Raw genomic sequence first — 26123 nt, forward strand, 5'->3', positions numbered from 1 at the left:
GACTAGTGAAGCTCCATTGGACAGTAGTTTCATTGACTATCCCTGGTGGTGTTGGTAAATGAATAAAAAAGTTTAACATGTACTATTGCCTTTGGAGGTTGTATTTAGATTCATGTTTACTGTATGCTTTAATATGTGATAAGAAGAGAATTCTGTTCAATTGGGTTGGGCGAGAAGCTGAAGCAACCAATGAATTTCGATTAGTGTTTGGAGATGAGAACTTAAATGGAAGTGTTAGCTGAATGGCATGGCTTAAGAATTCCTATTGAGTAATCTGTTTGTAAATTTATGTAATAATGCCTTATTGCTATAAGCCTATAACTATTATCAATTATGGAATGTTCTAATTTTTTTGGTTTGTGATAACTTAACTACGTATTAGTGATAGGTTCTTCATGAATATATTAGCAATACTATCTCTAATTTTGCTTTCGTTCATTTCAGACCTCCAAGATTTAAGTTTATATTCAATTAAATTAAAATTAAAAAAAAATTGGAAAATGTTTTTCAATTATTAATTAGGTTTTTTTTAATTTAATAAAAATTGAAGGAAAAAAAATTAACAATTTATCCAATTACCGCAACATTAACAAAAGTTGATATAGAAGCCTTATTTAAGTAAACTTAAAATTTAGAGGACTAAAATGAACGAAAGCAAAATTAGAAAATTGAAATGAATTTTGGTAAAACTTGAAGGATAGGTTTTGCATTTTAACTTTTATTCTTTTGCTTATGTTGGTGTTTAATTTAATTATATATATATATATATATATTCTCTAATGATTCTTTTATTTGATCATTGTTTTTTGGAAATGATCAAGAAAGAAAAAAAATTCTTCTGTGTTTGTGGCTAATTCACGTCGAGATATTAATCAAAGTAATTGTACTATTTACTTTTTAGTTTAAATTTTCCAAAACCATCTCATTGATAAGGTAGGGTTTAAAACAAGAATCTCTCTTTTTCTCTTCATCATCTATTCCCTTTTCTTTATTTATGAAGAGGCTGAACTCTAACTCATTACTTTATACACCAATATGTGTGGCCAGACATATTAAGAAATAGAGTATTGCCCAGATTACAAGGTGAAGCAGAGGAGTATCATCCCTCGTCCCCTCTCTTCTTATCAAATGTATGTTCATAGATGGAATGGATAATAATTGCTTGTATTATATTTGTAATATTTCAATAAATTTTGTAAGTAAAATGTTATTTAGGAATAAATTTTTGAGTAATACTATAGACACAAACTATTTTACAACATTTTTACAAAATGTTGATATGGCTAACCTCTTATTAGTTTTCATCTAGACTTCTCATTAATATCACTTTTTCTTTTATCAATAATTAGAGCATTTGCAGCAGTGTAGCTATATAGATATTTTAGCTGTACCAAAACACAAAAAAGAGGGCTGCAGTAGTGGAGTTAAAGGTAAAACTTTTACCTTCATTGCTACAATGCACAGCTATATTGTAGCTATATATAGATATGTACTGTAGCTAAGAGTTAAAAAAAAGTATAATTTTTTATTCTCTAGCCAGATTAAAATAATATATGTTTGTTTCTTTTTTTTATATTCTTTTATTCTCATTGTGCAGTGTCACTCTCAACTCACTCTCTGAAGTTCTCTTGTCTCTCTGTCTCACCTTCTCTCAAAACTCTCTCAAGCTCAGGCCTTGTTTGGATTTAGCCAAACTCAGTTAACAAAACTGAGTTTTGTTAACTCATAACCCAAAAATCGTGGGCCCCACATCACTGAAGTCTGTTTGGCTGCTTAACCCGGATGATAAGAGGGTGTTTGGATTTGTGTTTTCTATCACCCATAACTCTGTTTCCATCACTCATAACTCAAAATAAGTGGGACCCATGAAAAAAATGTTTGTTTGGATTTGTTTCCTATTTTTGTTTCCATCATTCAATTATCTGATTTTTGAGTAATGAGTTATGAAAACTGAAAACACATTTTGGGTGTTTTCAGTTTCCAAAACTCTATTTTCAATGGCAATTTGGTAAATAAACTCACACCTCTCTCACTGTTTAGCCGCAATGTTTGACTTCTGGAATTTTTTTTTTTTTTTGAAACAAACAGTAATGGCATAACTGAGTGATGAGTGCCGTTTGGGTGGGTTTGGGAAAATTGAGGTATTTTAAGTGATGAGTGATGAGTGACGAAAATTGAGTGAAGAGTAATGAGTGATGACAAAAAAAAAAAAAACCAAACAGCCCCTAACTCAGTTAAGAAATCTTAGTTAAATGGCTTGTGAGTTAACAAATTTGGAAACTCCCCGGAGGTGTTTTCAAGTTATGAATTATAAGTTATTAGTGGCAATTTTGTAGTTTATCTAAAAATATGGGTCCCACCGCCAGTGTTTCGTCCCATCAGTGCAAGCTTTGTGAACCCAATGGATCTATTGCGACTACTCTCCCAACCACCTCAGTCTTCTTTCTTCATCACTTTTAGCTCCTCTCAATTCTCCCAAACCCACAACAACATCACAAAATCACAAGGCCTTGTGAACCCAACATCACAGCAACATCATAACAACAACATCACAAGAGCAAGAACAACTTACAAAGCTCTTAACAAACAATAATGTCTTATTATGTTAAAATAAAAAGAGAAAAAAAAAATAAACAGTAGGAGTTGCAAATTAAGAACCGAAGGAACATATCTTCGTAACCATCACAGGCCAACAACAAAGTCACCCAGCTTTACATCTTCTATTCCCAAGGCATACAAGCTTTAAAAATGGAAAGAGATAAACAGATTTGGATTCCCATGGCATACCCAGCAAGAATAAATAATTTTTGCCTAAAATTTCAGAAAGAACAAGGGATGAATCCATACACTGTTCACTCGTAATGCTCGAGGAAGCTGTCGAAGTTCATTGGGAAAGTCAAGCGACCACCAATCTGGATGAGGAATAGTGGCCGAGCAAAGGACCAACTCTCTTTCTCTATTTCTAGGTTCGGATTCAGGGTCAACACTGGACGACGGAGGTGTAGCAGCTCAGGTTCAAGGATGAGGAAGGAGGATGATGTCGTGGTAAGGTGACATGGCGGCGGCACAGGTGGGCAAGGATGGAGGAGTTGATGCTTGGGTGGTCTTTTGGCTTTGGGGTTTGAGAGGTGAAGGCAAAGGCTGGAAATAAAGGGAAACCAAAAAAGGCAAATGGAAACTAAAAAGAGAAAAGGAACTCGGGTAGCCATTTTGTGCCTCTGCAAGATGGATAGTAAGTGGGTCCTACAAAAGGTGAGTTTTTTGTGTTTTTAAGAAAGAAAAGATGACCGGGTTTAGTTGCCAAACAGAATTGGGTTTGTTTTGGGGGTATTTTTGAGTGATGAGTGATGAGTGATGAGTTATGAATAATGAGTGACGAAAATTGAGTGAAGAGTGATAAAATAAAATGAACCAAACAGGGCCACTCTCTCAAACTCTCACCGGTCTATTTCACCGCCGCCGGCCCGACTCAATCCTTAACGTCACCGCCCACCGAAGCTCAACATCATCGACCCCCCAGCCGACCCACTTAGTCGAACTCCTAAGCTGTCATTCAGCCTCAGACCCACGCCGCCGATCACTTCTCTTCTGTCAATCCACTTCAGGTCAGTTGTCTCTAAGGTTTGTGATTCTTTGAGCAAAGTTTGTTCATTTATTTGTTAATTTTTGCTGGTTTTCCATGAATTATTATGGGATATATTTTATTTGGGTTGGGTTGTTATTTTTCAATGGATTGGTATTATGAAAGGAGTAACTTTAATTTCCATTGAAGTTGAAGATTTTATCTGAGTTTTGTTGTTTTTTCAAGATTATGGGTTTTGTTTCTTGTGTAATTATTATTAATAATTAAAAAAAATAGTTTGCTTAATCGCATATGGGAATTTGTATAATTTCAATTATTGGATTACTTGGAGTGAGTGTATTCTATTTTTTTGTTGAAGCATTCTATGAAAGTTGAAAGCGGCTTCCTTGGCACATGATTCCACCTCTACCCATGTCATTTGTGCAACAACAGATTATGTTTTAGTAGAATTCATAGTTCACATTGTTCCAAGATTGCTTCCAGACAATTGAGACGACAATAGGCTATCATGACGATTGAGGAATATTTTTTAGTCAAATGATAAATTTGTATATATATAATTTGGGGTTAAAACAAAATATTATTGTTACACTAGATGATTATTTGCTATCATGATGATTGAGAAATAGTTTTAGTTAAAAAAAATGTATAACTATAATTTGGGATTAAAAAAATCACTTGTTAGCACTAGATTATATTTGGTATCATGTGGTAGTGGCAGCGGCGGTGGTAGAAGAGTCGGTGGCGGTGGTGGGGGTGACGGTGGCATTGGCGGTGGTGGGGGTGACGGTGGCATTGGCGGTGGAAGAGTCGGCGGCGGCGGTAGCGGTTGCGAGTGGTTGTGATTGTTGTTTATTATAGTGGATATATTATTTTATTGTAGTAGATATATTATTTTATTGTGATGTTTATATTATTTTATTGTGTTGAAAGCTAAAATAGATCCACTATTGCAGCATATTTTGTAAAGTGAGTAGGAAAAATAAATAAAGTAACTTTTTATAGTGCCAAATAACTAAATTTTTAGCTCTACTGCTGTGGATGCTTTTACTCACCACATTAATAGTTTATAAAAAATTTTGTAAAATAATTTGTATTTAGTATTATTCTAAATTTTTTCTCCTTCTTACCTTTTGAGTCCATGAGAGAGTGAATATTTTGACTTCAACAATTGATAAATTGTCAAAGCAACACTTTCTAAATTTTTTCCCCTTCTTCCCTTTTGAGTTCTTGAGAGAGTGAATATTTTGACTTCAACAATTGATAAATTGTCAAAGCAACACTTTCCTGCACAGTGTACGGGATAAGTAGCAGCAGAAGAAATTATTAGTTGTCCAACTCATTTGATGCTCTCATGTCTCTCCCCTCATTGGTTTGCGTTTAGCTATAAGTTAGTAATGCACTAAACACGTTAGAATGGAGATTGTCGGTCTACAGTCTAACGCGTCTAGTGCACGTTAGGATGGAGACTACTGTAATTAGCAGATAGTAGCTTCTACCGTACAAGAAATTGTTATTTGTCCAACTCATTTGACGCTCTCATGTCTCTCCCCTCATTGGTTTGCGTTTAGCTATAAGTTAGTAATGCACTAAACACGTTAGAATGGAGATTGTCGGTCTACAGTCTAACGCGTCTAGTGCACGTTAGGATGGAGACTACTGTAATTAGCAGATTGTAGCTTCTACCGTACAAGAAATTGTTATTTGTCCAACTCATTTGACGCTCTCATGTCTCTCCCCTCATTGGTTTGCGTTTAGCTATAAGTTAGTAATGCACTAAACACGTTAGAATGGAGATTGTCAGTCTATAGTCTAACGCGTCTAGTGCACGTTAGGATGGAGACTACTGTAATTAGCAGATAGTAGCTTCTACCGTACAAGAAATTGTTATTTGTCCAACTCATTTGACGATCTCATGTCTCTCCCCTCATTGGTCGAGTTTAGCTATAAATCCAGTAATACACTAAACACGTTAGGATGGAGATTGTCGGTCTGCAGTCTAACGTGCAACAGAAGTAAAGCTGACACATACTATTAATTTTTAGCCCCAAAACAACGAGAAAGTATATCCTGTTTCAGTAATACCAAGTCAACATCTAGTTTGGTGTTTCTTCTCCAATAAATGATTGACAGCTGTCCAACAAATCCAACTTAGTTTACTCCACCAACAAAAAATGAAAAGACAGTCTTGCCCCTAAAATGTTTTCAAAGCCCGCCACTTATTACTCTTTTAGCTCCTACAGTCCTTCTTCCTCTTTCAAAATTTTTCCCAAAATCAAACCTTGAAATTTTTTCAAACCCTTGCCACTGCTAGACTCTCTCTCACTTCTATCTGTTTCTTTTTAGTGCTTATTTCACATCTTCTTTTTTCATTTTCTTCTTATTTCTTTGCAATTAATTACGAGTTTTTCACTTATTACAAAGATTAAAAAAAAAAATTAAAAGGTAAAGGAACATTTGAGCGTGGAAAGGAGAAAGATAGGAATACTAGAACTTGAAACATGTTGAATATGTGATAACCTGAACAAGATATTTATTTCTGATGTATATCCCAGCTTTTGTGAAACAAAGAGCTGAAAAATACTCATCAGGGTATTGAAACTAATCTGTATCTCTTTGAATTTGGTATTGGTACAGGGACATGATGCTTCTGTTTTGTTGGGTTTGCTGAAGGAATTCATTCCAATAAATAGTCTCTTTCTAAGAGTTTGCTCTAAGGTATTTAGTCTATCTCTTCCGTTGTCTTTTCTTAGCTTAAGTCTTTGGTTCTATTTTTATAAAATTATGAGTTCTGTGTGTTCAAGTTGTTCATTCACAATATTCTATTTTTCATATTAGGCGAGACTAGTAATGAATTTTTAAGAAAATGCTCTTGATTTAGTTGGTGACAATGATTAAAGTCAAAATCATGAGAATGTAATTTTGGGTGAATACTATGAAATTAAAATTGGAGTGCAACTGAGTTCTGAAGAAAACCCTTGTGATCTAAAAAGTATAATAAATTAAAAGTTCTACCATTTGGACAATTTGAAAATAATCTTGGAGATGGCCTTTGGATTTTTCATTTTCTTTTGTTTAATTTTAACCTCACAAAGGACTTCTTTTGTTCAATATTGGCAAAATCATATTCAATTTTTTGATGGTAAAGGGAATGCTAATTGTGGGGCCACTTGCTTCTTACTACTAATAGTATATTTTCTTTGCCTGAAACCTTGATTTAGTCATGCTGTGATCTATTTAATTTTCTTGATCATGAACTTAAATACAATTTGATATATTAAGTCCTTTAGGAACAAAAGCAGCTCTAGTACATATTAATTTTCTTGATCATTGTTAGAATTTTCAAATCCTGGTCCTTAGTAATAATTATCTTGTTTGTGGTAGTTTGTGTTCTAGCTCTTTATTTCTAAATTTGATCTCTATAAAATTTGAATGTCATTGGTGCAAGAATGTGATGTTTTTGTTTTGTCGAGTTTGCCAAAGGAATTGATTCTATGAGGTAGTGTCTTTCTAAGACCTTCCTCTAAGGTATAAGTGCTCAACAACAAAAAATTTCCAGTCTTTTCTTTTCAGTGTTAGCTTGGTTGTTATTATGAAATGATTACACTCAAAGAATGGGTATGAGATCTAGTTGAGTGTGCATGTGTTCATGGTTGGTTGAGTTATTATGGAAATTAATTATGAGAAATGCTAACGAGTGCTCTTAGGGCATTCATTAACAATCTATTTTAGGAAAGTTTTGACACTATTTTTATGGGAAATGAAAAAAAAAAGTCAAAAAATATATATATATATTTTCCTTTTCTCATAAAAACTTTTTTTAAATGGATTATTAACCAATGTCCTAAGGGCATTCGTTAGCATTTTTCAATTATAATATTTAAATTTCAAGTTGTTTGTTTGTTAGGATCATTATGGAAAGCATGCTGGTACATATGTGCGGTTGGGATGATTGCTGAGATGAGTTGCTGCCTGCTGCTAAGTTATGTCCTGTGAGCTTCTGTGCTTGTGATGCTTGAGTTGATGTGCTGAGAAGCATTAGCTTATCTCTACCGTTACTTGAAAGTAATTGACTAAGTGGCTATTGTGTACTTGACTTTGTTAGGGTGATAGTCATTGTAATTGTAACAAGTTGCTATAATTGTATTAACTAGAATATTAGTTGTGTATTTGTATTGTTGTTCAGAGCAAAATTTTGCCAACTAATTGCATATTCTCAATTCAATGTTTTTTTTAGTTGAATCATTATTTATTGTATTTTGGTGTTACAGCAATGATTTGACCAAGCTTAAATGCTTTCTCAATTTGTTGATGTGCAATCTTATGACATTGGAAAAAGGAAATGAAAGTTTTTGAGTTTGCTTTCTGCTGAGCATAATTGTCTAAGATTGCTGGTTTCCAATAGATGATTTGGTCACTTGTCCAAGACCTTTTGTGATTGAGAAGTTAATGCTTGGACATTATGAATAAAGAACTGAAAGGTTTTAGAGAGTGAAAATGAGTGATTGTAAAATTATAATAGAGAAATCAAATAGTTTTTTTCTTAATTGTTACTCCCTTTGCCGCAACTACAACATCTCATTATACAAGCTGCATCCTGTAAAGAACCTAATTGGTTCTTGATGAAAGAAATGGTTCTTGGAAGGAACCAAATTCTACAAAATAGAGAGTAAGAAGATGGAAAAGTGTTTAGAATAACAAGGAAACTTAAATTATTTCATTGATATTTCTTTATTTACAATGCAAGACCTTCTATACATATCATTACTAAAGCTCAACTGGGTAGCAATTTCCATTCATTGCCATAAAATCATTACCCACATTTATTTCCATAAGATCACCATAATTCTGCATAAGGAAAATTGATCAAACAAAAAGCCAAAATGCGTAGCAAATCTTGTAAAGGATCAATGAACAACTTTCATTAATAGATGACACTTGATCAAATGAATTGATGTCGCATTGAGTATATCACTTGAAATCACACAAAATAATACATTATAAAATGATCCTACACCACTTCTAAATAAAACAACCACTTTTTGTTTGCAAGGACTAAGAGAAGGATCCATCCCCACATGGGAGACATGAAAATGAACAAATTCATTCCTATTCACTTCCCCAGCTCAAACCTTCAAACTAGTAAAACCATTCTCATTGAAAAGAGTAAGGGAATGCCAATCCAAATCACATGGAAAACAAAAACAATATTTCATTCTCAACTTACTCCATAATTAAATATCTTTATATATATATATATATATATATATATATATATATATATATATATATATATATATATATAGATATATACATATAATTCTTATTCAAAAAATAGAAACATCACGGTCCAAGAACACAATGTATCCAAGACACTTCTAAGTATAACCCAATGTATCCTAGACAAAGAAAACACCAGAGACCATAGATTTTGTGCATAGTGGCAATTAAGGAGCAGATGGACAATATCTATCGCACCACCATCACAACCCTCCATTGGTTCCTATATGCCCCTTCCACTATTTCCTCCACTGTCACCACTTCAATAATCCATCATCTCTCTGTTATCAAGTATCTCATCACCTCATCTCTCTATTTTCACTAAAGTAAATGCATTACTATTCCAATTCCAATTCCACTACCAGTGGTATACTAAACAATTACAACAACAAAAAACCACTACAAGTATCAAAGTTTGAAACTTTCAAGTAAGCCAGCATATAATACAAACTTAGATACATATAAAAGAAACAATCTTTAAAATGAATAGCTAAAAAAAGCAATCTTACCCTAACAATTTAATGACTGAAACTCAAGCACACCCACCAAATACTTGTAATCAACTAATAAACAAAGAAGCTTTATGTTTCTACACATGAAACTACAACAAAAACATAACTTTAATCTAACCCAAAATAACATCTTTTAAAAAAAGTAACCCCTTGCACTGTATTAAATATTTTATAAACAAAGGAGTCATCATCTTTAGTTGAGACATTTTATCAAACATATACAAGTGAATCTCACTTCCAAACGAATGTGTAAGGAATATAATTATAAAAGCTAAAACTAGTGAGATTTTATGTTCCTCCTTAACTAGACGGGCACACCAAAAACAAAAATCCCAATCAAATCAAATTAGGGGCCATTTCTAATTCAAACAGTCTATTCTAAAGCAGGTTCACACAATGACCCATTTCCCTTCAAGAATTTATGTTCACTACATCGCTCTTGAAAGTTCCCAGAAACTTCGTTCTTCTTTACCTTCTTAGAACATCCATACCAGATTATGTAAAAGTTTCTAAAATAGAAATTACTACCAATTTTACACATTTTGAGCAAAAAAACACCCACATCAGTGGGTGTAAAAATGTCTAAAATTGTGCAAATCCATCCACAAGCTACAGTAACCGTGTATATTTGCATGGTTACTGTAGCTCGTTTATCCCATTATTTTATAATTTTTCGTTAGCTCTTTTTTTCTCCCTCTTTTCCGTGCTCAACAAACCCAGTTAAAACTCAACTCCTCATCTTCTTATTTTTCCTCAGATGCACACAAACACACCCACACACAAACACATCCACATAGAAAATCAACACAGAGATACACTTACTTAAAAAAAAAAAAACAGAGATACACAAACACCGATCGGATCGGAGCTCGTGGATCATGGATCGGAGCTCGTGGCTCGGAGCTGTGGATCGCAGCTGTCAGGAGAGTTGATCTGGAAAATGGGTAGCGAGAGAGAGAGAGAGAGAGAGAGAGAGAGAGAGCAAAATCAGAAAAAATGGGCAAAGAGGGAGAAAGAGAGACCGCGCGCATATGTATAGGGTAGTTAAAGAGAAATAATAAAAAATTTGAGAAAATTGATTATTTAATTAAAAGAGGTGGTAGGATAGATGAACTGATGTGGATATCTTGTAAAAATGGATGTGTAAAATAAACGGACTGATGTGGTTACTTTAGAGCATTCATATTAGGCAATGTAAATGGTATAAGTAGGAAAATTTTAGCATCAAAACACAAAACAACCCTATTATTTGGTATTGTACTTGTAAAAAGTTTTACAATACTGCAGTGGACTTCTACATATACAAGTTACTGTTCACCTATTATAAACTTGAATTTTATTTTTTTATTAGGTAGTATATATTATTTTATTGAGAGAGAGATTAGATTATATTATTTTACTGGGTAGTATATATTATTTTAATGAGTTGAATAGAAAAATAAAAGTTAGGATATTTGATGTATTGTAAAATGGTATGGTACAGTGATAAAGTAACTTTTGAGATGGTAAAATAGAATAATACAAAGATTGTGGATGTGAATGCTCTAAATAAATGTTTTTTTCCTGAGCACCTAATTACAAGTGAAATCAAACCCTTTGTTTTGACAAAACTTCACGCAGTTGCACCTCTTATTCAGTGTTCACATGTCTCTCTCTCATTGGTTTATAGCTTTTATTGTTGAACAATGAACATTTAAACTATTAATTTTTACCCTTAAAACAATGGTGTTGTATGTAGCATTATCTCTTTATGTTAGAAGTATATATTTAAATGATTAAATTTATTATATTCTAATAGTTTAGTATAGTATTAGAGCAAGAGGTCTTATGTATCTTTATTTCTTCCATTTTACCTCTTATTTAAAATCACATATGTTAGGCTCACCTATTAAAAAGGAGTCCATATGTGAGAGAGAAAGTGTTAGAACTTAAAAGTATCTGATTAAATTATTAAATTTATCATAGTTTAAATTTTTGGTACAATCAATAATTTAACTGTGAAAAAGAATGTTAAAAATATATGATTAAACAATTAAATTTATCACGATGAACTTGACACAATTTTTTCCTACAATGAGTCGCAAATTACTTTTTTTCACTTTCACCGAGAATTGACGTTTTTTTTTTACACCAAAAACAAAAATTTCAATCATGTACCAAATTACTTTTTTTCACTTCCACCAAGATTTGACGTTTCTTCTGCACCAAAAACAAAAGTCCCAGCAATTAATCACAAAAGTCCCGTCTATGGAAGACTTTTTTTTTGTTTTGTTTCCTACAGTATTTCCTCAAGCTTTCAACCAGATTTCGAAACCGTCTATAATGGAAGACTTCGAAACCTTAGTTTTGACGTTTGACTAGTGGAATATATCATGTGGCGAACCAGTCTTCGAAACCTTAGTTTTGACTAGTGGAATATATCATAGTTTTGACGTTTGACTAGTGGAATATATCATGTGGCGAACCAGACTTCGAAACCTTAGTTTTGACGTTTGACTAGTGGAATATATCATGTGGCGAACCAGACTTCGAAACCTTATATTTGACGTTTGACTAGTGGTCCATTCCCTCGCTGAGTGGAAACTTAGGTTATGTACACATTGCTCTTGAAAGTTTTCAGAAAGTTGTTCTTCTCTACCTTCTTATAAATGTGCTCTTTCATGAGCAACTAATTACAAGGGAAATCGTTTAGCAAAAAAAATTACATGAGAAATCAAACCCTCTGTTTTGACAAAACTTCACCCAGTTGCACCTCTTAGGCCTTGAGCCATATAAATATATAGAAAAAAATAAAGTTTGTACCATCCTAGGTGACTGTGCATGGCGCTTTACCTTACGAGTTCAGTTCCATCATTCTCATCTTTTTGCAGCCATGCTTCTGTTCTTCTCTTGTGGTGTGGTTTGTTAGTCACCTCAAAGGGTGGTGGGAATAATGAGACAGACCGCTTGGCATTGCTTGAGTTCAAAGCGAAGATCACTCATAACTCTCTTGGGGTCATGAGCTCATGGAATGATAGCATCCACTTTTGTCACTGGCGAGGGGTTACTTGTGGTCGTCGACATCAGAGGGTCACCGTGTTAGACCTACAATCTCAAAAAATGGTAGGCTCTCTATCACCACACATTGGTAATTTAAGCTTTTTGAGAAATTTAACACTCCAAAACAATAGCTTTTATAATGAAATCCCTCCAGAAATTGGTCGTTTGCGTAGATTGCAAGTCTTGCGATTAGAAAATAACACATTCAATGGAAAAATTCCTAGCAATTTATCATATTGCTCTAGCCTCGTTCTTCTGCATGTTGGTTATAATAATTTGGTTGGAGAAATCCCAGCAAAGTTTGGCACATTGTCAAAGCTCCAATCCTTTGATATTCATAGAAATAATCTGATAGGAAGTATCTCACCTTCTTTTGGGAACTTATCCTCTCTAGAAGTGTTTAATACACGTTTTAATTACTTGGGTGGGATTGTCCCTACTTCTTTTGGCCAACTATCCAAGCTTACACTTTTTGATGTGGCTGCAAATAGGTTGTTTGGTACAATTCCTCCCTCATTTTTCAATCTCTCTTCGTTAATAACATTTAACGTAAGAGAAAACCAAATCCAAGGACATCTTCCACCAAACATGGGTATCACCCTACAGAATATCAAAGTATTCGTTGTTGGCGCAAACCAATTTACTGGATCTATTCCTATTTCAATATCTAATGCCTCAAATCTAGATACACTTATTTTGGGCCAAAATAATCTATTTGGGAAGGTTCCTTCGTTGGAGAAATTGAATAAAATGAGGATTTTACTGCTTACCTACAACTATATTGGAAGTGGAGGAGAAAATGACTTGAGTTTTCTTTGTTCTTTAACAAATGCAACCAATCTCATCAAGTTGGGTATAAATGCCAACAGCTTTGAGGGGAAGTTGCCCGGATGCATTAGCAACTTCTCCACTAATCTTGTCAACTTGTATTTAGATAATAATAAAATATTTGGAAACATTCCTATTGGGATCGGAAACCTGATTAGCTTGGAGTCACTTACCATGTGGAAAAACAGATTATCAGGTACTATTCCCTTTGAAATCGGAAAGCTTCAAAAGTTACGAGAGTTGTCTTTAAATGACAATAATTTCTCTGGGAACATTCCATCATCTCTAGGAAATTTAACGGCATTGTTAGAGTTGTATTTACTCAATAATAATCTTCAAGGAACCATTCCTTTAAGTCTAAGTCAGTGTCGAAATGTGATTTCTATGAGTCTTGCTAATAACAATCTTAGTGGTACCATATTCCCGCAAGTCCTTGGTCTCTCATTCTCACTACTTAGATTGGATTTGTCTGCCAACCAATTTCATGGTGCACTTCCAATGGAAGTAGGAAATTTCAGAAATCTAGGATACCTAGATATTTCTAAAAACATGTTGTTTGGTAAAATTCCTACAAGTCTTGGGAGCTGTGCAATACTAGAATATCTAATCATGAGAGGAAACTTATTCCAAGGTGTCATTCCTTCATCTTTGGAGTCATTAAGAGGACTTCAAGTTTTAGATCTTTCTAATAACAATTTGTCTGGCAACATTCCAAGATTTTTGGAGCGCTTTGACATCTTGCAGTTACTGAATTTGTCTTATAATCATTTTGAGGGTGAAGTACCGACAAAGGGAGTTTTCAAGAACTCAAGTGCAACTTTGATTATGGGAAATAGTAAGCTTTGTGGAGGCATGCCTAAGCTTAAGCTTTCCGAATGCAAATACAATAAATCCAAAAAGAGGAAGTTGAGTCTTTCATTGAAGTTAATAATCGCGATACTTTCTGGGCTTCTTGGAGTAACTTTGGTGGTGTCATTTCTACTTTTTTTCTTTTTAAAGAGAAAAGGAAGAGAAAATACTTCAAATAATTCAAGAAATGTACTTTTGAATGTATCTTACCAAAGTCTTTTAAAGGCTACAAATGCATTCTCCTCCACTAATTTAATTGGTGTAGGTAGCTTTGGCTCTGTGTATAGAGGAGTTCTTGATCAAGATAGAGGTACAATTGCTATCAAGGTGCTTAACCTTTTGCGCCATGGAGCTTCCAAGAGTTTCATTGCTGAATGTGAGGCTTTACGGAACATCAGACATCGAAATCTTGTAAAGGTACTTACAGCATGTTCAGGTGTTAACTATCAAGGTCATGATTTCAAAGCTTTGGTATATGAATTCATGAGTAATGGTAACTTGGACGAGTGGTTGCATCCAATTGCAAGAACAAATGAAGCTCTTGAGGAACAAAAGAATTTGAATCTGCTTCAAAGATTGAATATTGCTATTGATGTTGCAAATGCATTGGATTATCTTCATCATCATTGCCATACGCCAATTGTTCATTGTGACCTCAAGCCTAGCAATGTTCTTCTCGATGATGAAATGATCGGACATGTTGGTGACTTTGGCTTGGCAAGGTTCCTTCGCGAGGAACCCACAGATAGTTCCACTAATCAATCAAGCTACATCAGATTAAGAGGAACGATTGGTTATGCTCCTCCAGGTGAATATCTTTATCACTTCTTAATTATAAATTCATTTCTATGAAAAATATTTCATAATGTTGTTTCAAGTGTAGAAATATAGAAGATGGGGAAACAAGGACATTCTATATCTTCTATCAGACAAATAAATATGTCTGGTAGAAGATATAGCATGTCCTAAAACCTTTTATTCGTTTGTCATAATTCTTTTCCAATTACATGCTACTAAAAGCATTCCATGTTATATTATATTTCCCATTTTTTAGTATGAAACTATATGCAATTGCAGAGTATGGTATGGGAAATGAGGTGTCAACCTATGGTGATATCTATAGTTATGGCATACTATTGTTGGAAATGTTCACGGGAAAGAGGCCCACTGATAACATGTTCAGAGATAGCTTAAACTTTCATGAATTTGCAAAAGCAAATTTACCCGAACGAGTCATTGATATTGTAGATCCTATTCTTCTTTGGCAAAGAGAAGATGGGGGAACAAGGACGGATGTTACACAAAGTCAAAATAGAACTGGTAGACCCGAAATTCAGGAGTGCTTGATTTTGATATTTGGAATTGGAGTTTCTTGTTCAATGGAATTTCCAAGAGGGAGGATGATTATTAGTGATGTTGTAGCTCAGTTGCATTTGATTAGAGAAAAACTCTTCAGAACTAGAAGACCTCGGGAAAGACTTCAATTTACAGGTAACTTCTTAATGACACATTGGTCGCTCTAACACTACTCCAAACCAATGCCATGTGCTTGTCACGTTTTATTCTAGCAAAATTGAAAATATTGATGGCACCTGAATTTTGATAACATGATTTTACTATTCAGATGATTAGGAATAAGTCCAGTTTGTTTATATATATATAGCTTTGATAGCTCTGAGATGAATATTTTTTCCAATTTCTTACTCTTTAAGGAAAAATATCATTCATCACAACGTAGCACCGCTCTACTCTAAAATCCAAATCATGTTCTTCCAATACTATTTAACTATTTAGAGAGATAATTGTCTTCCTATAACGCAGGTACAGAGGGCCAGTGACTCTATTGGATGGTGCATGCCGATATCATGACTTGCCGAGTTTTGTATTTTGTATAATATGTTGGAGCAAAATAATCATACTAGTAGCACCCTGCTGTTTCTTTTAGCAATCATGTATTTGTTTCTCTTGTATTTGTCATAGTTTTCTTACTTAATCTCAGTGGTTGTAATGTGTACTATTGATTACCTAAGGACCTTTTTTTTTTTTTCTTTTTCTTTTTCTTTTTCAATATGAGAAGCTTGAGGACTATCAATGAGGGGAAAGAGACTGTTTCACTCACCCTCTTTTGTGTTCGTATGAGTGCATGTGTTAACTTTGTTGGCATCTTAAATTGTAGAGTCTATGAATTATTTAGTTGTTAAATATTTTCTAAGGTGGATGTGGGACTTGATGCCTTGTATCCCTGGTGACATTTGAGGAGTAGATTGTGGTTTAGAGAGGAAAGAACTACAAGCCAATTGTAGAAGATGGATACTTCATACTTCCTAATTGTGAATCATTTGGTTTGTGGTGCAAAGGATGTTGAAGATCAAACATATAAGGAAAGTTCACCAATCCAATCTATTGAGGAATACCAAAATCGTTTAGGAAAGTGCACCAACTCAATCGACAAAGTCATACCCATGCCATCAGCAAAAAGGAAGGCAATGGTTATGATCATAAATAGAGATTGAATAAGTGTAGGGATTCTGTTCCCTAAAGTTGTAGAATAAGCTTTGTAATAGATTTTGTGGGGACAAAAGGCCCAAGTACGTTTTTGTCCCATGGGCTTGAGCTGAGGACGTTTGCTTGTCCGAAGACAGGTTAATGGTAATATATAACAATATCAAATTTACAGCCTCAGAAGCAAATGTGGCAGATGAGGTGGATGTAAATAATCCGAGGAAGACTACCTCCTCAACTGAGTACAACAAGAATCAAGTGGTACGTCATGGTAACTAGAATGATATTTTAGATGGACTTAAGGATGAAGATATGTGAAAAGTGGGGCATAGAGAGCAAGAGAGGGGTAAAGAAAAGATCTGAGAGAAAGCTACTACCACTGCATTGAATGCTCTGTGCCAAAGTCTCTGGCCGCATTTATGAGGAAGTGAAACCTGAATAGTAATTTTCAGTCTTACAGCTATTACTTAGGGACTTCCAAAAGAGGCAGATGGGACAAGTATCAAGGGGAGCAATCTGAATCTAGGGGAAGAGAGAGGGACTATAAGAAGAGGAGAGGTGTTGGTGAGTTAGGAGAGGAATATTTTTAAAGAATCTTTAAAGTAAGAAGAAATATAAACATTTGATTCTCAGCTTGAGTCCGAGGATAAATTTCATCCTATAAACTTGTTCATTTACATGGTTTTGTGATCTTGGGTCATTGCCATTACTGTTCAAGTTCATTAGAATCAAGATTTCTAGCCCACGCTCTACAAATTCATTGTATTGGACTCTTTGGGCCTACGTCCTCCTTCTTGTTGGGCCTGGGCACCAAAACGTGACCTTACAGATTCCTCCATTGCAAAATAGAAAATAATAGAGACTCCGTGGATGTAGGCTTTCATGGCCAAACCACGTTAAAATTGTTGTCTTCTTTCTTTTTTCTTTTGTTTGCTTCCATATATCACAGAGGAATGTGACAACTTGGAGCCTTGGATAGCACCAGCAAGCAACAAGGCATGTATTAATGTTTAAGCCTCATGACTGGGAATTGTGATTTTTAATCTATAATCATATATATTATGTTAGAGTCGAAGCACAATTAGAATCTAAAGTGAAGCTAAATTAGCTTCTAATTGTTGTTTAATTGAGTCATATGTCCAGTTTAATTTTCTTAATTTTCGTGTTAAGTAATCATAACATTTAACACGAAAGCCAAGATGATCACATTACTCACCTAGATATAATCCCCTCATCATTACTACAATTGCATGTTTCCATGCATAAGCATAGGTTACAACCTAATATATATATATATAAAATCAAATAAGTTTGATTTGTTGGGGTGGAGGTTGGGTAGTTCCATACCTTGTTAGGATAAAAATTAATATTTCATTGCTATGATTTATAAAGCTTTCTATAATTTTGGTAATATTTTTACCTCCTTTGTGTTTTCAATTAGGTGACATCTTGGTGTAATGACCACTCCACAAGTATAAGTGTTTGTGGGGTGTGGGGAGTGGAGGGGTAAGGGTCGGGGTTCAAGTTTCTAGGATGGAGGTTTACACACATATACACTTAGATTAGGCTAGAGTAGAATTCTATCTTGTATTAAAAAAAAAAAAAAAAAAAAAAAAGAAGGTGACATATTGGATATGATTTCTATGTAGTACACAAAATGCACTAATTGGATAAAATTGGACCAAAATAGAGCAAATTGGATCAAATGGACCGAATTGGATTGAAGTGGATCAAAATAGATTGAATAGACTGAAGTGGATAGAATAGGACCGAATTGATCAGAATAGGACCGAAGTGAACTGAATGGACCAAATAGAACTTCAGTAGACCGAATAAGACCAATATTAAGCAAATAGGACTGAAGTGGATCAAATAGACCTAATAAGACCAATATTAACCAAATACGACGGAAGTGGATCAAATGGACCCAATAGGACCGAAGTGGATATATTAAGATCAAAGTGGACGAAATATGACTAAAGTGGACCGATGTTAACGAAGTAGGACTAAAGTGGACCGAATGGGACTGAAGTGGACTAAATAGGACCAATATGAGCTGATGTGGATGGAATGGACTGAATAGGATTGACATGGACTGAATAGGACCAAAATAGAGCGAAAAGGATTGAAGTGGAACGAATTGAACCAATGTGGACCAAATAGAACAAATGGGACTGAAGTGGACAGAATAGGACCAAAGTAATAGTAATGGTTTTATAGTAGGAGTGTTTTTATTTATTTATTTATTCATTTTATATCCTCCCTTCAAATTCAAAATAAAGAAGAATTGATTTGAAAAACAGTGAGATATATTAGGGTGTAAGATGAAACATAAATTCAAAAAAAAAAAAAAAGGAGTAAAAAGGAAACATGTAGGTCTTGGAAAAAAAAAAAAAATTGTTGACTTAGTGGGAAGTTTAGCGGCTATTTGAATTTGTAAGTTTATATATATATATATATATAAAATAATTTGTACATTTCTTGTGGTAAAAGGATCAGCCTAGTAGGCTTCTTTTTTTTTTTTTTTTGAAAAACTAAAATAGGAAAGAATAGTTTTCTTTTTACTTTTTATCCCCATTAATGGGAAACTTGTAAGTTGTAAGTGTGTAGGATAGAAATATTTTGGACATCCTAGTGCTATGTATAGATAATACCTCTTTTTTTTTCTTTTTTTTTTGTGTGGAGAGGATATAGATAATAGTTATTTTGCCTATATGTAAAACTATTTTTTAATTAAAATGGATCAAATGAATTTAATCAGTCTGGCCAAGTTTGTTGATTTGTATTATATTGTTGTATTAAGTGATAAGCTTACAGTTTTCTCAAAAAAAAGAAAAAAAAAAGAAAAAAAAGTGATAAAGCTTATTCTCATCCAAAAAAAAAAGAAAAAAAAAAAGAAAAGTTATAAGCTTTAGCCCTACGAAAGAGGGCAAACAACAATATCCTCTATAGTTTATACTTCAAAAATTAATTTCCATCAAATTGAGTAATAGTTGGTTCCAAAAAGTTCCAATGACTATCTAAATTATCCATGTTTATCGAAACAAGTGGCAGGAATGAATTGCCAAATCATTGGTCCAAACGAAGAGAAAGTTTAGGACTAAACTTTCGTACTACAAATTTTTGTCATAGTACCCAAGCTGTCGACTTTGAGTAGTGGAGAAAAAGTAATGGTTCTATGTAAAAGTGAAAGTGGTTCCTCTCATTGTCAACTACTTCATCAAGTTGTGTTGCAGTCATCAAGTTTTTAACTATATTTGTCATTGGAAAATTCAAATGCAATCCAAATAGCAAATACCCGTTAAAATTGCAATACAATCAATTCAAGCACCGAGTATTCAGAGACAGTAAAATTCCAGCCCAATCCCAACTGATATGGTACAGACTACAGAGTCTTTCGGGTTTGTAATTCTTATGATCCAAGATGCATGGCTTATCTTATTATTGAGAAATTATACAGTCTTTATGGTGGACCACGTTACTATAATTTCTCTCTATATAATTTCTCCTTATTGTCTTTGTCCTCTCTATATAAATATCAATCACCTGGCAAACCATCTCTATCTACCACAATCCCAAATGGTGCATCCAATAAAGGTTGCAGCTTGGCTTTTTCACAGAGCTTCTAAATGTGGCCATGGATTTTTGGCTCAGGTTTATGGTTGTGGGAATGATGGTTGTCTTTATTAAAGAGGCTTCATTTACGTAATGGTAGTGTCTCATTCTTTCCTTTTTTTTTTCTTCTCCATATTGTTTTTGTCTGACAACTACTTTTCATTTTCTTCAACCATTTACTCTCTTATTCTCACACTGTCTTTTGTATCTGGATGCAGCTCTTGACTCTGGAATTTCAGGGGTGTTGATTTGAGTCATGGTTGGCCTTTTATTTTAATAATATTGTTTTCAAGATTTTTTTGGCAAAATAGTATTGTTTGATGAGAGGAGATTCACCCGTAAAAAAATTTACCTGTAACTTGCAAAAGCTGGTGAGACTTCTTGTGCTGATAGTCTCTGTGGGTTCCCTTTAGACTTTAACAAAATTCCCCACTATTTTTCCTCCAAAACTATCCGGGTGCTTTAAATAACTCCTCCACTTAGCTCCCCTAAGTAGACAAGCTTTATGTTTTCAGCAATTATGGATGCATAACATGTTTGTTGGAAAAAAGTCATTTATGAGAATCTGAGATAGCTCAGAAAAGAAGTTATTAAACAAATAAATTTTAAATAGTGCTATTTTGCCAAATAATTTTTAAAAAATTGTATTATTAAGCAAAAACATCCGGAGCAAGAGTTTGTTTTTGATTATTCAGGTGTCCTCCCTACCCTTCTCTCTCTTTCTTAGTCATGTGTTGTTCATAGTTGTTGCAAGTTTTTAACATGGAGGTTAGCTGATGTTGTATAATGAAGATTGAAGTTCATTTTTTTTCCTCTTGATACTTGCCAATCTATTATCTAGTTGAATGATATTCTTAACACTCTATAGCTCTATGGCTGTGATCTAGTTAATAATATTAATTACTCTCTTTAATGGAGTTATAATCTCTTTGGGGTAATTCTATATCTCTTGTACAGTTTTTGGGTTAATTACTTCTTGTACTTTATGATGGTAGTTTTTTGGTTGGTTAGTTATACACGCACTCATTCACTAGAGCTTTATGAAATAATCTTTCCCTTAATCTCTTTCCTTTTTCCATAAATGAATTGCATGAAAACATCTCTGCAACTTTAATCATGTTATGTATGCTCTTGTTTTGCAGATGGTATGGTATATCTCCCACCAGCAGCAAATTCTAGTGTAGCTGAATCCTCCACATGCGCTCCAATCTCTCCTACTAGATAGTCTTGCAACTTGAACACGGCCAGCTTACCATGATGATGAGGTGGATCAAGTGCAACTAACATCGGCTCCATTGACGGAGAGAATAGTAAAGTTTCTTAATGAGCAATAAATGATAGAAAAGTGAAAGGATGAAAATATTAGGAATGATAGAAAACTGAGAGGATAGAGAAAAAAAAAAAGTAAAAAAAAAAAATAGTGTTATTCTCCTAATATTTGGTTGAGAAGAATGAAATTTAAATTTTATCATTTTTTTTTCTATGGTCTTGTCATATGTGCATTGTGCAATGTAAGAATATATATATTCTTTTTTTTCCTTCTTTTGATAATTAATCAGAATGTAAGTTCTGGTTTTTTTCCTCAAAATTTTGATACTTAGGCTCACTAAGTGATTTGTTTGTCACTACATGACTTTTAATTATTACTAGCGCAGACCCACACGATGCGTAGAGATATATGATTATTTTAATTTATTCTTTAAACTTTATTGTAGATAATTTTTCCCTTAAAAATTAAACAATTTCTAAAGTAATTTCTATCTTTCTATTTTTACAAGTGTATAATTTTATTATTTTTGTTGTTTTTGATTGATATTATTCTCTTTTGAAGTGGCTCATTTCTTCTATCTATTGTTATTATGCATTATATTTTTCTTAATTTCTTTTGGTCCAACAAAAATTTTTTAAGTGTCAAATGTATTATTCAAATGCTCATTCTCTTAAGGTGATTATCATGATAATCAAATTTATCATATAATTACAATTGATATTACTCAAATAATTGATAGTACTTGTAACCCAAACTTGTCTTTCCCCATTCTTAAGTAAGTACGCTGAAATTGATCGAATGGACAGAATTGAACTGTAGACTGAAGTGGACCGAATAGACCGAACTTGACTGAATTGGATCAAAATGAACCAAAGTGAATTGAGTTAGACTAAAATGGACCAAGGTGGACCGGCTGAATGCAGAATTGTAATTAGTAAAGATATACAACTCAAAAATTAATATTAATTATAAATAATAAAGTGAAGTAAAACCATAATCTATGATAAGAATGTATTCCAACGTGATAGAAGTAGTTTGTTGTTAAAGTAATATCAATAAGATTTGTTATCACATTAATATTTTAACTAAAATATTATGCATGCTTCTATGATTTTATGTACGTGTTGAAGGTTTTATTCAAGTTGAATACGGTACTAGGTGGGGAAAGTTGGAATATCACGAAAAAGCATATTAGGAAATCCACTTGAATTTAATATATATTATACAAAAATAAAAAAGAAAAACCCTTTTTTAAAAGTTTTATTATCTCTATCTCTTGAAGTTGATGAAAATGACATATGGTTGTTTAAGTTGGAGCAAAACTAGACCCTTCAACTTGACCTTGAATACTACATTAGTATATGGATATGAAAATAGTGGTCGGATGAGATTTTCTTTAGGCGAGTATAAACTAAAAATAAATAAATGGTGTCTCAACCCAATGTTTTTGTATTACATGTATTTACAATATAAATTATGTTTAGGTTTAAGAATGTGTAAAGTCAGGGTAGTGAAAAATGATGGTCATATTATGATTGATAAGTTATAATTAGTTTTGAGTATGAGTAAATGCATAATACATTATTTCATGCATTAATATTTTATATACATATTTTTTTAAATAATGACATGACTGCTAATGTGGCTCAATAGAAGCGTAGCAATAATAAATGTGCTACGTTTTAGCTTTATATATATATATATTACAGAATATCAAAGATTACAGTATGGAAAAAGATCAATATAGTTATATATTTTGAAAATTTAACCATTGGATTGCATGTTTATTATGTCCTTAACAAGTATGTCAAATTTCGTGTCAATCAAATGTTATTTACAATTTGATCCATAAACTTATTTTTTATGCATAAGTTTAGGTACAAAAAATTGAAATTTAAACATTTTTTTATAGGAAAATTTAAACATTTAATTGATAACATAGTTATTCATTATTTATTTTCTGAGAATTTTGCAAGTATAGAGGATTTAAGAAAAAAATGTAATCCAATGATGAATTTGTCAAAATTCACATCCAAAAAAAGAAATTGAGTAGAATTGTAGTCATTGGCTACAACCAAGTTTATAACTAATCTTTGTCCTTAGAGTATTAGGCAATCTTTTGCTCAAAAAAGAAAAAAGAAAAAAGAGAGAGTATTCGGCAATCTTTTTGCATTGTTGAAATTAAACTCGTAGTCTTGTACCCAAGAAATGCAATACAAGTGCTTTTGTTTTTTGCAAAGACAGCTCATGGTTGGGATTGTGTAGAAATCTAGATGAAGAATCTTGCATATTCCATTAAAAAATTGGGCTACATTTTTGCATCATGAGGCTTGGTAGTCGTAATTTATTGGAATTGAAATTCTCGTGTGGTTTTCTCTCTAAAAAAAATTCTCGTGTGGTTTTATTTCCATCGGAATACATAGCAAATGCCCCCCCGCCGTCTTTTCTTTTAAATTTTATTATCAGCAAGAAAAGAAATTCATTCATGAAAAGGGGGGGAAAAAAAAAAAGAACACATTGCAAATATCTATTGACTACAAGTCATTTTATTTTCAATTGTAAGTACTATAAGTTGTAGATAGGTTGAACAAAATATATGAAAAACAATCATTCAATTCTTTATTGCCATCCTTGTCTAAACATGACGATCAAGTTTATTTATTTTATTGACTTCAAATTAAATGTCACACCACAATTTGGAACAACACATTTTTTTCTGGATAAAGTTTGACTATAACTTCTACTAAAAAAAATTCAAAAAATTATATATTTTGAAAATCTAATTGATAGAAAAATATATTTTTATGTATAATTTTAGTATAGAAAAATATATTTTCAAAAAATTCAAAAATATATGTTTTTATATTTTTAACATGCCTGTCAATTTTTGTGCCAATGTGATGTTATTTATTATTCAATTCATAAACTTATTTTTATATATAATTTTAGACTTTAAAAACTTGAAATTTAAAAATTTGACGTAACTATTGATTTATGATCTTTTAGAAATTTTACAAGCATAAATGATACATGAAAAAAATATTATCCAATAGTGAATTTGTCATAATTTACATTCAATAAAAAAATATTTAGTAAAATTATAATCAAAATCTACAACAAAATTAGCCAAACTTTGTCCTTTTCCTATAAGGTTTCTTTTCTCGAAACACGTCCTATTCCTGTAAGTTTTCTTTTCACGGAACACAACTTTTTGAATAGTAATTTCAACAAATGACTCCAGGCATATATATATTTTAATTATAGCTAATATGACTTGTTTATCATGTTCTTAGAACCAATATATTGTTTTAAAACATTTTAAATGGTTGATTTGAGAAATTTTTTATTAAAAAAAAACACGTTGGCCTTTTCCAAATTAATGTCATATGTTAATACAAAACGACAATTAACTTCTTAAACAATGCTTATTTGAACAAAAATCTTTTAAAAATAGATAATTTATAAATTAGATTCATTATTTTAAGTGTTTCTAATGATTCAACAATGCATAAATCAAAGGGGTTTAAGTTTGAATTATTGTTTAGATTTTAACTTCAAAACAAGGTAAATTCTAAAGTGGCCGGTAGAGAATCCATCGCCAGGGAAATTTATGGGAAATTGATGATGGTAATTATGGATTTAGTTATCCTTATTCTCGTTAAAGGAAAAGTTACTGATTTTCCCTCCACCCCATTTCATCATTCACTTCCAACCTTACTCCCTCATCTTTATAAACTTTATCATGAGTATAGTTCACTTTCTACTTGTCTCAGAGAACTTCTAAGAAGTTGTGATCGAGGAAAAGCTAGAGGTAGAACATAAATTTGATTTTGATTGTGTGATTGCGAAATTTCGAATTTGCAGAAACTTTTTTTTTTTTTTTTAGAGAAACAGAATTTGCAGAAACTTGATGCATCCAAATGATCCCATGTATCAAAAATTTATTAAAGATGTGGAAAAATGCTGGGCAAAACACGGAATGAATCCGCCTGCTGTAGGAGATTGTTTATATAAATGGTACAAGCAACATATCAAATATATCTGAGATGTTGTTCATAAACAAAATGTAAGAGCTTTTTCCGATTCTTTATACAGTAATAAGGGCAAATTATAATTTACCTAACTGTGGTTTGACTGAAATTTAAGTTGCGTACTTATGTATTGAAATTTGACACTTTATCTACCTGAAGTTAGTTTAGTTATAGTTCCGTAACCCATTTCTATTAAAAACAAAGCTAAATATGTAATTTTCCCCCACTTTTATGTTTCTCTCATTCAAAAACACAAAAAACATAATAATACAAGATCAAATAAGATAAAAAATAACATAGTGGAACACTTGCATAATGGGATTTCAAACTATATGTAGGCAACTTAAATTTCAATTAAATCTTAGGTGGATGAAGTGTCAAATTTTAAACCACAGGTAGGCAACTTAAATTTTATTCAAATCATAGGTAGGTAAGTTGTAAGTTTCCCCTAGTAATAATTTCTAACCTCTCTCTCTCACACATACACACACAACAATTAGAATACACTCATGCATGAAAAATATATGCATTTTTTTTTTCGAGGAAAGCATGAAAAATATATTTGTAAGTAGTGAATATCTTTTCATGAATATATCCAAGTAACATGCATTAAA

The 26123-nt window shown here is 32.7% G+C and overlaps 1 protein-coding gene across 2 annotated transcripts; it reads left to right on the forward strand.

Moving 5' to 3' along the window:
- The first annotated feature begins 12178 nt into the window (after positions 1–12178).
- LOC142615320 (uncharacterized) lies at positions 12179–17080 on the forward strand. Of its 2 annotated transcripts, XM_075788056.1 has the most exons (3): positions 12179–14899; positions 15169–15582; positions 15913–17080. In XM_075788056.1, exons 1-3 carry the CDS (start codon positions 12196–12198, stop codon positions 15927–15929), a joined length of 3135 nt encoding a protein of 1044 aa, XP_075644171.1. In that variant the 5' UTR covers positions 12179–12195; the 3' UTR covers positions 15930–17080. The 2 variants fall into 2 exon arrangements, with proteins under 2 accessions (XP_075644171.1, XP_075644172.1); XM_075788057.1 differs by lacking the exon at positions 15913–17080 and having other exon boundaries at positions 15146–15268.
- Positions 17081–26123: the final 9043 nt, after the last annotated feature.

The sequence above is a fragment of the Castanea sativa genome, chromosome 11 (assembly GCF_040712315.1).
Source record: "Castanea sativa cultivar Marrone di Chiusa Pesio chromosome 11, ASM4071231v1".
Lineage (NCBI taxonomy): Eukaryota > Viridiplantae > Streptophyta > Magnoliopsida > Fagales > Fagaceae > Castanea > Castanea sativa.